The following is a 13935-nucleotide window of genomic DNA, read 5'->3' on the forward strand; positions in this document are numbered from 1 at the left end:
CGCTAGCTGTGTTAAGAAACTGAGGAGTGAAAAATACAAATAAAATTGTAGAGTTTTTAAAAAAAAAAGGGACTTAATAGAGATAACAGATTGTTTGGAGAAAATAGTATTTGCAACAACGCAAATCATTGGCTGAAATTTAAACGTGAAGTGTTAGGAAGAATCTGATTGGATGTAGAGAAAGGGTGGCGTTTCCAAGGATCCCGAGTGCGCTCGAGTCCCGATCCTGCGAGTGCCGTACGCGCGTGTGCGTCGAGTCGGACCGGGGAATAGGAAAACTTTCGTGCTGTTTTTATCCATCAAAAACCCTCGGATTGAGGACAAGACACGGACCTATCCTGTCGCTTAATGGGTGTTTTGGTGCGCAATGGACGTTTTCAGCGTTACATCAGCGCTTTATTCCCAACAGGTAGGTGCTGGCTAGCCATTACAATACCAGTTAGCCTTTACTTTGTTTTGCTAGCTACTCATGCTAACCAGAGCCCAAGGTTTTATATATCACTCAAAACGCTCCAACTTCGCCCAACACGCGACGGGCTTCAAGTGTTTGCTCGTCAAAACGAAGTTTGACACTTTTAAAGTGTATGCAAATACAGTCGGTTGTGTTTGAGTACACGACATCAATTCACCGCAGAAAGTTTCCAGGGCTGTTAGCCGCTCACACACCAGTTGAGTCTGACCACACCACACCAAACCTCTCCGCTTACAATCCGATTGGGCTCTCTGTCCCGGGTTATCATTTTATTTTAACAAGATTAAACTTGTCTAATTAGCGCGTGTGTTTGATACCTCACAGTGTGATACCTCTGAGATTTTAATGAAGAAAATGTGAGGCACACGGGAGAGACTCACGTTTTGCTGGAATAAGCGATCTTTAGGGCGTTTATATTGGCCGAAGTCTATTGGTTATTACGGTTAACGGGGTTACTACGAGGCACCTGTCAAAAAAGAAACCAGAACAAATTGGAAACCGCGTCAAAACGTGTTTAGATATCTGAATGTGTGCAGAGAACTGTGAAATTGATTGCAAATAGGGATATGCCGGTATCAAATTTTCATGTTGCGATTAATTGCTAATGCTTTTATTACGGTATACGGTATTATCACGATATTGAAATTAAGTTAAAAAAAGTGCTGTCATAATACAGTATCCAGAGCATCTCTCACATGTTCCGCCATGTGCTTCTGGTCCGCTCTTGTTTACATCAGAGTGCGCACGTCTTTCACGCAGCATACAGCCGTGTTGTGCATTTTGACCAGTTTATGGGAAAATTATTCTTAAAATGCATTCAAAATTCTGAATAATTTGTAATATATAATTATTCACGGTATTTAGAAGTGCCCACGATAACAATATCGTGCATATTCATTACCGTGATATATCGCATTACCGAATACCGGCACAAGTCTAATTGCAAATGTAATGTAATTTCGCTCTGAAGATTAAAAATGGATGTTTCACTTAAAACAAACAAACAAACTCTAGTAAAACCAAAGTGTTGTCAAAAATATAAACATAAAATTAAAGTGATATGATAATGTTGAATAGAATTGGTTTTTAGTAAATAAATGTTTCTGAAGGTTTTTGCAGTTTATTAATATAGGCTTTTTTGTTTGATCCTCCAGGGTCTTTTACCCAAACATGTGGAAAACCAAATCCAGTTGGATGTTGAAGTGTGATCTTGGAGCTGATTTGAGGAGATTTCTCTAGATGTGGGCTGCAGTGGTGAAATGATGGCGACACATTGGAGGAATTCAGGCGATGAGGAGGAGCTGGATTATGCCGGCGCATCTCCGCACTGCGAGGTGAGACCCGTGGTTTATCCTACTGGATGCTTATAGAAGGAAAAGCCCCGCTGGTGGGTCACAATGGAGTTGGATCATTGATCATCATGACCTTTTGGGTTACCAGCCCAGATCTGTGACTCTAACCAATAGGCTAATACCAATTGTGGGCCGACTGAGATGATCTGTCATCCATAAATGTTTCTAACCAGTCATGAATTATTGTTTCTATTGAAAATTGTGTAAGTTTGAATCCAGCACATGTCATTTTCAATGAACCGGTCTCTTTCACTGATTAAAACTCAACTTGTCACAAATACAGAAAGACATTTTTTGGGCATATTTTCATTTTTGGTGGCTTAATATGAGCAATATTTCACACTAATGTTGGAACGTGTGGCACTGGTGTGCAGGAGAAAATCTTTATACTTTATACTTTTGATCAGTGCAATAAGTCACATATCGATGCTTTGCCAAAGCAATTGTGTAAGACACAACAGAGGTCTTTTATGTTATTATAAGAAGTGTAAATATATTTCCGGTTCATTATAGGGCCTTTCGCACCGCAGGAACCTTTTCATAGTACCAGAACTAATTGTGGAACTACCCACTTTTTGGCGTTTTCGCACCGCCGGAACTGGGAGCGATTTTAGTACCGGACTGCCTTTTTCGAGAACCAAATTAGCTCCTACTCCGGAGCAGGGTTTAACCAGCACAACTGGTACTAATCATGACGTAAGTAGACATTGATTGGCCAAACGCGTATGAAAACGCCCTCACCCGCCATGATTTAAAATGCCGTGTAAACATACTGTAAACATTGTCAACTTATTTCGCAAGTATGGAGAACAGCGATAGATGGACGGACGCTGAAGTGCAGGCACTTGTAGCAAATGTAGCACTGCCAGTTGTCGTTGGAGATTCTTAGTCCTCCTTTCCGTTCTTTCAATCGCTTTACGTATACGGCGACTTTCCATCTCCATTATTGTAAAACCCGCGAGACACAACAAAAACACAGCTCCGATCACAGCGTCCTCCATCCTCCTCTTGTTATTGTTGTTTTTCTTTGTTTTCGTTGTTGAACGCCGCGCACAAATGACGTCGCTGTCGACCGGTTCTTAGTACACACTGTCGGTGCGAATGCAACCCTTTAAATAGTACTGGGAAATAGTTCGCGCAAAATCGTCCCAGTACTTTAGTACTGTCCATTTAGTTCTGGAACTAAAGCGGTGCGAAAGGCCCTTATGATACTGTAGTGGGACGTGTTTGACCGCCAAAGTGGAATTAATGGGAAAACATGTTCTGACTAACAGAATTCAGTTGGAAGAATCTCGGCAGTAACATGTTGTTCAGGTCACAAGATTGAATTAATTTGTGCTGTTGTGCGGCCTGTTGTTGTTTTCACTGACTGTGTGGAATGCAGTGTACAAGCTGTGCTGTTTCCTTTTCCAGATCTGCTCATTATTCCTGAATGCCAGCTGTGAATGTAATGCCTTACCCCTGCTCTCATATTGAATAATTTTTTTTTCAAAGTTCTCTTATGTGGTATTATCCATACATTGCAGTAGCTACTTTGTTTGATGGTTGTATCGCTGAGGTTTAGTTTATAGCCACGTGTGTTGAACCTGTTTTCTAATGTGGCGAGTTTGCATATCAAAATCAGTCTTTTGTCCAGACTGGTGTTTGTCTAGAAAGTGTTTTGATTCTTGATGAACTCTGTTGTTGTCCTGCAAACATGACCCATGTGTTGCTTGTGCATTTTGGCACAAAACCGGTCTGGCTTTTTCCACTTTTTCACAGCCTGGAGATTATTTGCTGTCTGAAATTCCTTTGTTGTTCAAGAGAAACATGAAGGACTGTAATCTGCAATCATAAGTGTGTGCTGCAGAAGAAATGAAATTCTTTGGATGCTCTTGAAGGAAATTCCCTGGCAGGTGAGGAGCATCCGTTTATCTGCGCGTGAGCTGTGGGGGAAGCGCACACAGTCAGATCGCAGTGCATCTACAACGCAAACAGCTGGTGTGAAACCTCTTCCTTTAAACACATGGTCAATGTGGGGACTAGGGCTGGGTATCGATTCAGATGTTCCAATTCGATTCGATTTCGATTTTCAAGCTCTCAATTCGATTCGATTTCGATTTTCTATTCGATTTCGATTTTCGATTCGATTTGACTATATGAATGAATATAGATTTAATACAAATCCTACATTTATAAAAAATGAACAGTGAACATAAGATTACAAATGGTTAATTAATAGGAAATTAAGAGCCACAAACCTGTATATTAAACACTTTTTATTTTAGGTACACTTGGGTACAATAAAACAAAACCCCACTATATATTTCAAATGCATACAATGAATAGACAGAATTTTGATGCAAGATGAAAAACTGATGCTGAAAATTGGACAAGTCAGAACAGTCGCATGCCTTGATCAAACAGGATCAGGTTATTTTATGTTTAAGACAAAACAAACATAAAATCTCACAGAATTAGCTGTAACATGGAGGCTGCAAGCCTATGAACGGTGTAGGAAAACTAATACTGGCTTTTGGGTGATAGTTCAAAAAAAGTTACTTCTGAATTACGGGTGTTAATTCAACACCACTAATTGTACAGTGTAATTGCCATAATCATTATGACAGTCGTCTACACCATAATCATCATTACCAAAGTAAATAACTGTTTTATAGGCAGCCTCTAACATTTAAGTACACTTGAAAAGGAACGTAGATGAACTCCTTACATTTAAATGCAGCTGGTCCGTCCAGTGGCCGATGATTCTGTACTCAGCCGACCTGTTTGTTATCTGATATTGGTAGATGTCGTAGCGTCCAGGGGCGTCTCCGTTTTCATTAAACACAACTAGGGTCTTTGCACTTCCTGTCCGAAGAGATAAAACAACATTATGATTTTCGTATCTTGTGAAATCCTGAATCAGACGATCTCAGCTACATAATCTCCCATGGCCAAGATGAATCAGTAAACACATCAGACATTACTTGAGACATAAAAACATCAGGATTTCTGCATAAACAAAGTATGCATAATGCTCCAGATCCATTCAACCAACAAGATGAATAAATTACAATCAGATAAGCTAAAAATGAAATTAGTGTCATATTCTGAACAAAACAATTGAGTGAACTGCTAACAAAGCATAAGAGGATCTTCTTCATTTGTTATCTGTTATTATACAAAATCATTCCATCATTATGAAGCCCTGGTGAGTTTTCTCGGGCCTACAGGAATCGTCTCAGATTAGCAATTTCAGTGGCATACAGAGCAGCTCGTGAGGAGGGAGAGTTTGTATCAAATGAGTGCCTCTCGAGATAGGGAATCATGCATTATTAAAACACCTGCATACAGTCAGCCGTGGAGTGGGCCTGGAGGATTCCACAGGAAATGCTGCTTGCTGTTACGACACACCTCGAGCAACAAAATAATCAGATTACTCATTCAGAGTCGCACGCTCTGCACACACATTATCTTTTAAGATGCGACCGCATGCCAGGCAACGATTCCAAACGAGCCAATTCACTGACAAGGTTAGAGCTCACAAATAAAGTTAAAGGACTGATCAAATAAAGTCAATAGCACAAGTTACTTTAGGTGACATTTTTGCGGACTGTGGCATGGTGATGGTCAATTTTCACAATTTAGTGTACTGTATTTGTATGACAAAAACTGCATTTTTACAGCCGAAAAGAAAAAAATTATTACTACTAACTATGAGTGTTTATTTTAGTTTTTCTTATCAAAAAAACTAATCAAAACTATTTAAAAAAACTAAACAAACACCACAACAAAAACAGAAGACAAAAACAAAACACACCAAAAAAACAAACAAACAAAAAAACAAAAGCAAAACACAATACAACAAAACAAAACATAACACAATAAAACACAAAACAAACACCACGAAAAAAAGCAAGCACCACTACAACAACATCAACAACAACAACAACAACAACACAACACAATACGAAACAAAAGCAGACAACACAAAAAACAGACCACAACAAAACAAAGAGCAAAACAACCCAATATAATACGAAACACAACAAAACAAGCACCGCAACCACGGCCCCGTTCTTCGTACGTTGCTAACTCAGTTAGCTGGATTTGATTGTTGATGATTTGGCATGATCTTGGATTGTTTGGTTCTTCCAAGCTCATCCCAGATTTGCTGTCATAGCAACAGGTCCGTAAGCTCAAACCTGCTCGGGAGCAGGCTTATTTCATATAAACAGGATTAGATCGCATCTTTTTAAGCAGAACTGATACTTAAAATCTGTCCGCTACCACCACTACTTTGTTACAAGAGTATCCTACTGATCCAGGGACAATAATTTAAAATAATAATCATTTAAAAATTAATTTAAAGATAATATAATAATGTTGTGTAGTCTTTAATACTGCAGACACAGCCAGTTTTACTCACTGAAAGATTTGTTCATCATAAAATTATTACTTCATAATTGTATTCGAGTCTTACACACATGCTATTCAGATAATGTAGAGTCGTGCATTAATTTGAGTGGTGACAGCTATTATGTTTGCGGAAATAAATATTGAAAAAAATCGATTCGTGGCCATTGAGAATCGATATTGAATCGACCACATTTTAAAAAACGATATATCGAAAAATCGATTTTTTTGCCCGGCCCTAGTGGGGACCATCTGAATGCTGACTCTGTCAAATAATATGTGCAATATTTCTTTTGCTGTGTAGTTGGGTACTATGGCTTTCACATTTCAGCATGGGTTGTGCTGACTTGGCCTTGAATAGGAAGGTTTGTTTAGTTTTTCTGTAAGATAAGTAGTAACACTGACCATCTTTTCTCCTGCTCTCAGTTTGAGCCGTGAGACATGGTCTGGATCTTATCCTGCGACTGTGAATGTGGTCACTGATTTGGTTTCGTTTTTCGTTTCGGTTTGTTTTGCTCAAATAAGCAGGGTTTTCCCATTTTAAAAGAAAGTGAAGTGGGCTAAATGGGAAAAGGTAATCGGGTGGTAGTGATTTATGTTGGGTATCGCTGTCCTGCTGTGATATTAGTTCACTCCCATGAATCAACATTTTTGTGCTCAGCTTGCCGAATCTTTCCACTGGCCTTCTGAATGAAGACCTTTGTATAAACCCCTGTCCACATTCTCGGCGGGTTGAAGGTCATCTATTTATAGCATCTGCCGATTTACACTCACATTAGCCCTCCCCTTTAATCTAATATTCAGCACTGTCTCTGTTTTTCTGCTGAAATAGAGTCAAGGGACGGGATGTCTCTCTTCTGCCAGTGGTAGGTCTGTCTTCATTAGGACTTTCTTTCATACTGAGTGATGAGGAAGGGAAACCTGCTGCCTGCATGTTGATTAGATGAGCCAAAAATTGTATCCGTGAATGGGAAGATTTAAGTCTGTTTTTTTAGCTTGGTGTTGGTTTCGCGTGGCTCAGCTGAACTTATGTTGATAGAAGACTAAAATGTGGAACTCTGCGTTAACACTGGTTTTTGAATAGTATTTTTTTTTCCTGTTTAGTTTGTTACTTAAGTGATTCATTTTATATTAATAGTCCTTGGTGTAAATAGTATTAGGTCATCGTGCTTGGCCTGTAGCGCTCCGTTACTCATTTTCTAAGTTTTAAAGCTCATGATGCATTAAGCTGCACAAGCTTTGGAATATCACAGGACTGTGACTGTTGCACTGTGCATTTTAATGGGGAAAGTTCAGACAAATATAAATTCTGTCATCATTTACTCACCCTCATGTTGTTCCAAACCTGTATGACTTGGTAAAAAAAAAAAAAAAAAAGTTTTGTTAATGCAACAAAACAAAAAAAAGTCAATAATTACAATTTTACTGGGTTCCAACCCTGCATTTGAAAAAAAAAAAAAAAAAAACCTTTAAATGAAGCCGCTTAGAAAATGTATATTGTGACCGGAACTGTCAAACTCTAAAAAAAGACAAAAAAAAAAGCACCCTAAAAGTGCTTTGGTATGTTGTCTTTAAGTTTGAGAATGTGTATATGTGGATGAGGTTTAAGTGGTTTGAATCTCAGTCTGTTTCATGTACAAATCTATTGTAAGGCTTCAGTAAATTGGACTGTTGTTTTGGAGGCTGAGCCTGTGGTCTTGATGGTTTTTAATTGTATGGGAAAACATTCTTCAGCTTGGAGGTTCATTAAAACATCACTTTTTGTGCTCCACAGAACAATGAAAGTCATAAAGGTTTGGAATAACAAAAAGGTGAGTAAATGTTGACAGAATGTTTGTTTTTTGAACTCTGGAAATCCCCACCTCTTCCCAGCTCAGAATGTACTGGACATGGGGAATACATTTTTGTGAAAAAGTAATGTTTTAGTCTCTCTGCATTTCTTGAATTCTCTTGTTGTCTTAAGTTGATAGGTCAGTACTTAAAGGGGGTCATATGATGCGATTTCAATTTTTCCTTTCTCTCCCGCCGCTGTTCACTCAAGCCGACCTCCGCTCACTCTAGCCCGCCGGCCGTTCCTCACTCTAGCCCGCCATGTGTGGCACTGTGTGTTTCGTTGTGAAAGCGAAACTACTTTGTTTGGCCACTTTTCAGACCGATGAGCTTTGTAAAAATCCGCGCGTTTCAGAAAGGCGGGGCATAGAGGAGAAACAATAATGTACAGTATGTGGAAAATAATGTTTTTTGAACCTTAAACCGCATAAACACATTTCATTACTCCAAATACACAAAATAATGTTCTTTTTAGCAACATCATATGACCCCTTTAATATTCATGGTATAAAACTATTTTAATAAGCATCATCCCATTGTTGTCCAAATGTTGACATAATTTCCTTGTGAAATGCATTTTGAGTAGACTAATGAGTTGGTTCTCTAACTTATTTTTTATGCGCTTATGACTAATGCTTCCTCCTACTACTTCACTGTTGGATAAATAACTAATTTTTATGCATTTATTGGTGTAAAAGTTGTATTGATTAAAATTGATTTAAACATAATCTGGATTAAAGAGATATTTAACCCAAAGTGAAATATGTGTCCTCATTTCCTCACCCTCATGTTATTCCAAACCTGTCTGACTTTTTCTTCTGCATGACTTAAAATAAGATATTTTGAAGAATGTTGGTAACCAAACAGTTTTGGTGACATTTGACTTCCATTATATGGACAAACAACACATTTTTATATTTCCCAAAAGAAAAAGTCATATAGGTTTGGAACAATGTGAGGGTGAGTAATGATGATGACAATTTTTATTTTTGGGTGGTCTGTCCCTTTAATTTAACTGGATGACTTGATTAATTTACAAGAAACAATGGATGAGTGTTTCAGCAATAAACACCTCATACCGAGCATGTTCTGGATGATAGTGATGGGTAGTTGACTCCAAAAGAGTCAATTCCTCGACTCTGAAGAGTCCTAGATTCGGCGTCGACTCCAGCACTGGAATCGGCACTGGAAACCACACTGCATTGTGATTATCTTTTTACACAGTACGGTATTACAATATTTTATACCATATTTACATTAAACGCAATTAATAATATTAAATGCATACTTCTGTATCAACCCTCTACGCACACCTTGGCAATATTATCGCCATTGGCTAGTACATTTTTTAGTCGCCAGACTTGATATACTATTTTACACACACACACACACAGACACACACACACACCAAAACGGCTTACACACACAGAAATTGATAGGCGGAATCGAAATTTTAATTTTACAAAAAGTATGCGATTCCTAACTTTAAGTATCCGATTCTGGAATTGGAATAGATTTTCGATTCCCAACCCTAATTTCAAGGTAATGCCATCTTTAAATTGGACTAATTTGGACAGTCACGCTAAATGTGAGTTGTTTTAATAAGGGGAATTTAAGGCATTGTGTCGGGGGAAAAATACATTCCTGCCCCAGTTTTGATGTAAAAGGTGGGAGTCGGAGTCAACTCTGAAAAACCTGGAATCGAACACCTCTACTGGATGATATATTTCAAGATTGTTTGAGTCTTGACTTGAGTTTACTGCCTAATAAATTTAGTTTGAAATATTATCTTCATAATGTGTCACAATAATCTTTAAAGGCACCTTAAAGGGCAAAAAATTTAATAATATGGAGCAGAAAGATGCACATGGTAGTAAGAGAGTCAGATATTTGTTTTAGCATTCCTAGCTTCTGACCCTTTTCCCTTTTTCAGCCCTGTTACTGATATGATTAACATAAGTCATATGATTTACTCCTGGGCCAGAAGGCAAAATAGATTCTCAATTCAATAAAGAACGACAAATTGATTCCAGCCACTGCTTCGTGCCTTAAAAGAACAGCATGCCAGACATGCTTAGTTCATTTAGAGTTTGTTCATTTACGACGAATAATCACTGACTCATGTAATGACAGAAAATACATTGTAGGGAAAGTATAATGTGTAGAAAGTATACTTTTACTATATTTTACTACAATAAACAGTTTGGTGCGAGCATGGCACACATTCTGGTTTGAGTTTTCTGAGTGGTTGTCATTGCTGATTTCTCCCAGTTTGCTGATGTCTCCCAGTTTCTTGTTTCAAGCCCGTAGGTGCTGCTTGTAGTCATGCTTGTCCTCTGGATGCACCTCTTGTGTGACGTGTCCAGATGAACACACTGCTATCATGACATGATGACTATAATGCTGAATTCCTGGAAGGACATCAGCCTGGGGAACTTATAGCTTTTCTAGCTGTTGCTTTCTAATAAAGAAACGCTACAGATTTCTGATGCTAGCCCAACCACCCTCCACACACCTCCAGCACAACAGGTGCATCTGTGCTCATCATGAATTATTTACAGGCTTATTGCATACCTTGAAAGAATTGCTGCTCCTCACTCTTCCAGAACAAAAGGATGGTGTGTATGGAGAGTATCACAGATATGAGAGCAGTATTGCTGCTTGGCTTTTGTCACAAGGCGTATCTGTACAATGTGGTTTGACATAACTGGCATTTTATACTATTGCTGTTCATCAGTGTATGAATATATCCAGGTAGGGCTGGAAAGACGCATGAACATAATAGGTGCAATCGTCATTGATTACATAAATATGATTTGCGTGAAATTTGTTAATGTGTTGCTCTGTTTATGTTCATCATTAGCAGTAGTCGCCTTCTATACAACACTATATATGGTAACTAATGGCAGAATATAGGCTGCGTTCACTCAAAACAATAGAATACGGTTCTTAGTCCCATATTTTGTGCTTAATGTGGTTGCGTTTATACATTTTGTTTCTTATAGTGTGACTATCTCACACTGTTACTTTACATTACATTATTTTACACGGTTTCATACACCTCATAATTTGTTATCTTGCTTTTCCCAAATCCATTTAATCAAGCATTGTATGAAAATAAGGAAAAACATAAGCATGTTAAAAGGAATGGTTAGTTAGGAATAACCCAAAAAAGTCATTATTTACTGAACCTTCACCAATGTTGCTTTAAATCTGTACATCAAGCTCCAATTAGGACAAGAAAAAACAATGTGAGTTTTATCCATAATCAGATATGATAAATTGATTTGTCTCTCCAGGTTTAACGTCACATGAGCCACCGCGATGCACCTGTTACAATATGTGGAATGTAAAATATTCTACAGCTGCCAGAAAAGATTATAAACAAATAACAACTTCAGTTCCGCATCAAGCTTTCATCTGGCCCCAGAAGATGTGGAATATAGTGGATAAGCCTGATGAACTGTTTATGAATTTTTTGTGCTTCTGCCCTGTTCATGTTGTGGTATTCATCAATGAACTTATTAAAATGTTACATGTATTTTTGATACCATCAACTCACTTGATACTTCCACATTTAAACATATTCTGGGATTCCCCTAACAGGATATGAGCACTGTTACCATTGGAGAGGAAAACACAGGCATGCCAAGCATTGTGGTTTGCGGTAGTGCCACTTTTAGTTACCCTGTATTCATCTGTCAGCAGTGCCTGTGAGCTGGACGGGTGGTTTGGGTGGTCTTCTGGAGTTCTAACCACATTATAAATTTAGATGATCCACATCGAATTAAGGACTCTCAACGTTGTTCTCTCTTGGTGTTACCAGTGCCAGTAGTACACACAGCCCACCTTCTGAGCCTCGAATTTGGAGTTCCTTTGCTTAGCTGGACGTCATCTGCTTGTCATTATTAATACCATATTCTGACGATGTGAATGTTATACCTTCATGAGCTGCAAAACCTGGATGCTGTACTTTTAAAAGCTCTAGTTGACAGTTGGGATAAATATTACACTTACAAAATATTGTTCCGACAGGGAGAAAGTTTAACTTGCAACATATTTTGACAAATGTTTTGTTCAGCTTTAACAACTAAATTAATCTGCAACACCACATGACAACATATGCCCATTTGAATTTTTTCCTCACATTCACAAACTCTTCCAGTTCCCTTTTGGGCAGGCTGAGATGTGGCCATTTAATTATGGGTGTTTTGCCACCTGTAGGTGTTAGTGGAGTATTTATTGGCTTGGTCTGTCACCATACCGTAAAGTGCAGGACTGTCTATGCTGAAGCTGCTTCCTGTCCATCTGTTTGGAGTAGCTAAGCCTTGCCCCTGTGTCCCAAAGTGATACCGCCGCATCCATTCTGCATGACTGAGCACTATTCCTGATTCGCATCCGGTTGGGATTGTGATCTCACATGAAAGACACACTAGCAATTTTGCCTGAATCTACATACACTGATTCTGAACATTAATTTCCATGACCAGGGAAAAGTTCCAGTTTCCTCTGAGGGCATGATCCCAAATAGATGTAATGTTTGTGTGAAATAGCCTACTTAATAATTAATGCTATCTTGTGTTGTCGTCCTGTAGGCTTTCTAGCTTGACACACTGTGAATGGATCCTGTCCGTCTGTGTGGCACAGCATGACTGCTGTCAAAATAATGCCGCTACTGGTATATGATATACTTAACCCAAAGATACAAAATAGAAGAAAGAGTTAAAACTGAACTCAATCTTGCTGCTCAAACTTGCTTGCTTTTTTTTGTGTGCTCCTTTTCCATTTTGCATTTGCTTGTACTTTTATTTTCAATACTTAAGTACGTTGAATATATATATAAAAAAATACTTTTTATACTTAAGTACAATAAATATCACACAGCCTACTTTAAAACTTTTACTCAAGTAATATTCTAAACGGTGACTTCAACTTCTACCAAAGTCATTTCTGGTAAGATATCTGTACTTTTACTTAATTAATTTGCTGCTCAAACTTGCTTGCTTTTTTTTTTGTGCTCCTTTTCCATTTTGCATTTGCTTGTACTTTTATTTTCAATACTTAAGTACGTTGAATATATATATATAAAAAAATACTTTTTATACTTAAGTACAATAAATATCACACAGCCTACTTTAAAACTTTTACTCAAGTAATATTCTAAACGGTGACTTCAACTTCTACCAAAGTCATTTCTGGTAAGATATCTGTACTTTTACTTAAAAGGTTACTCCACCCCAAAATGAAAATTTTGTCATTAATCACTTACCCCCATGTCGTTCCAAACCCGTAAAAGCTTCGGTCGTCTTCGGAACACAATTTAAGATATTTTGGATGAAAACCGGGAGGCTTGTGACTGTCCCATTGACTGCCAAGTAAATTACACTGTCAAGGTCCAGAAAAGTATGAAAGACATTGTTAGAATAGTCCATCTGCCATCAGTGGTTCAATCTGAATTGAATGAAGCGACGAGAACACTTTTTCTGTGCAAAGAAAACAAAAACAAAGACTTTATTCAACAATTTGTCTCCACTACGTCAGCGTAGCGCCATTTTGGAGAATATCTGCTGGACGCAAATAGCGTACGTTGTTCTGTGTCAGCCGCGCCACAAAGATACGCTGTTTTCGTGCAAATCAAAGCCTAGAAAACGTATCCTTGTGGCACGGCTGACATAGAACAACGTACGCTATTTGCATCCAGTGTAATTTGTAATTTATAGTGTAATTTACTTGGCAGTCAATGGGACAGTCACAAACCTCCCGGTTTTCATCCAAAATATCTTAAATTGTGTTCCGAAGACGAACGACGCTTTTAGGGGTTTGGAACGACATGGGGGTAAGTGATTAATGACAACATTTTCATTTTGGGGTGGAGTAACCCTTTAA

At 38.2% G+C, this 13935-nt stretch overlaps 1 protein-coding gene across 2 annotated transcripts in view; it reads left to right on the forward strand.

Moving 5' to 3' along the window:
* Nucleotides 1–224: 224 nt before the first annotated feature.
* The window catches only part of arhgap21b (Rho GTPase activating protein 21b), a 75868-nt gene continuing 62157 nt past the window's right edge, over nucleotides 225–13935 (forward strand). The window contains exons 1-2 of one of the 2 annotated variants that reach the window (XM_016516740.1): nucleotides 225–409; nucleotides 1627–1806. In XM_016516740.1, coding sequence (XP_016372226.1) covers nucleotides 1732–1806 — 75 coding nt within the window. In that variant the 5' untranslated portion in view covers nucleotides 225–409; nucleotides 1627–1731. The other variant, XM_016516741.1, reaches the window with a different exon arrangement.

This window comes from Sinocyclocheilus rhinocerous, unplaced genomic scaffold (assembly GCF_001515625.1).
Source record: "Sinocyclocheilus rhinocerous isolate Xijiao unplaced genomic scaffold, SAMN03320098_v1.1 scaffold807, whole genome shotgun sequence".
Classification (NCBI taxonomy): domain Eukaryota; kingdom Metazoa; phylum Chordata; class Actinopteri; order Cypriniformes; family Cyprinidae; genus Sinocyclocheilus; species Sinocyclocheilus rhinocerous.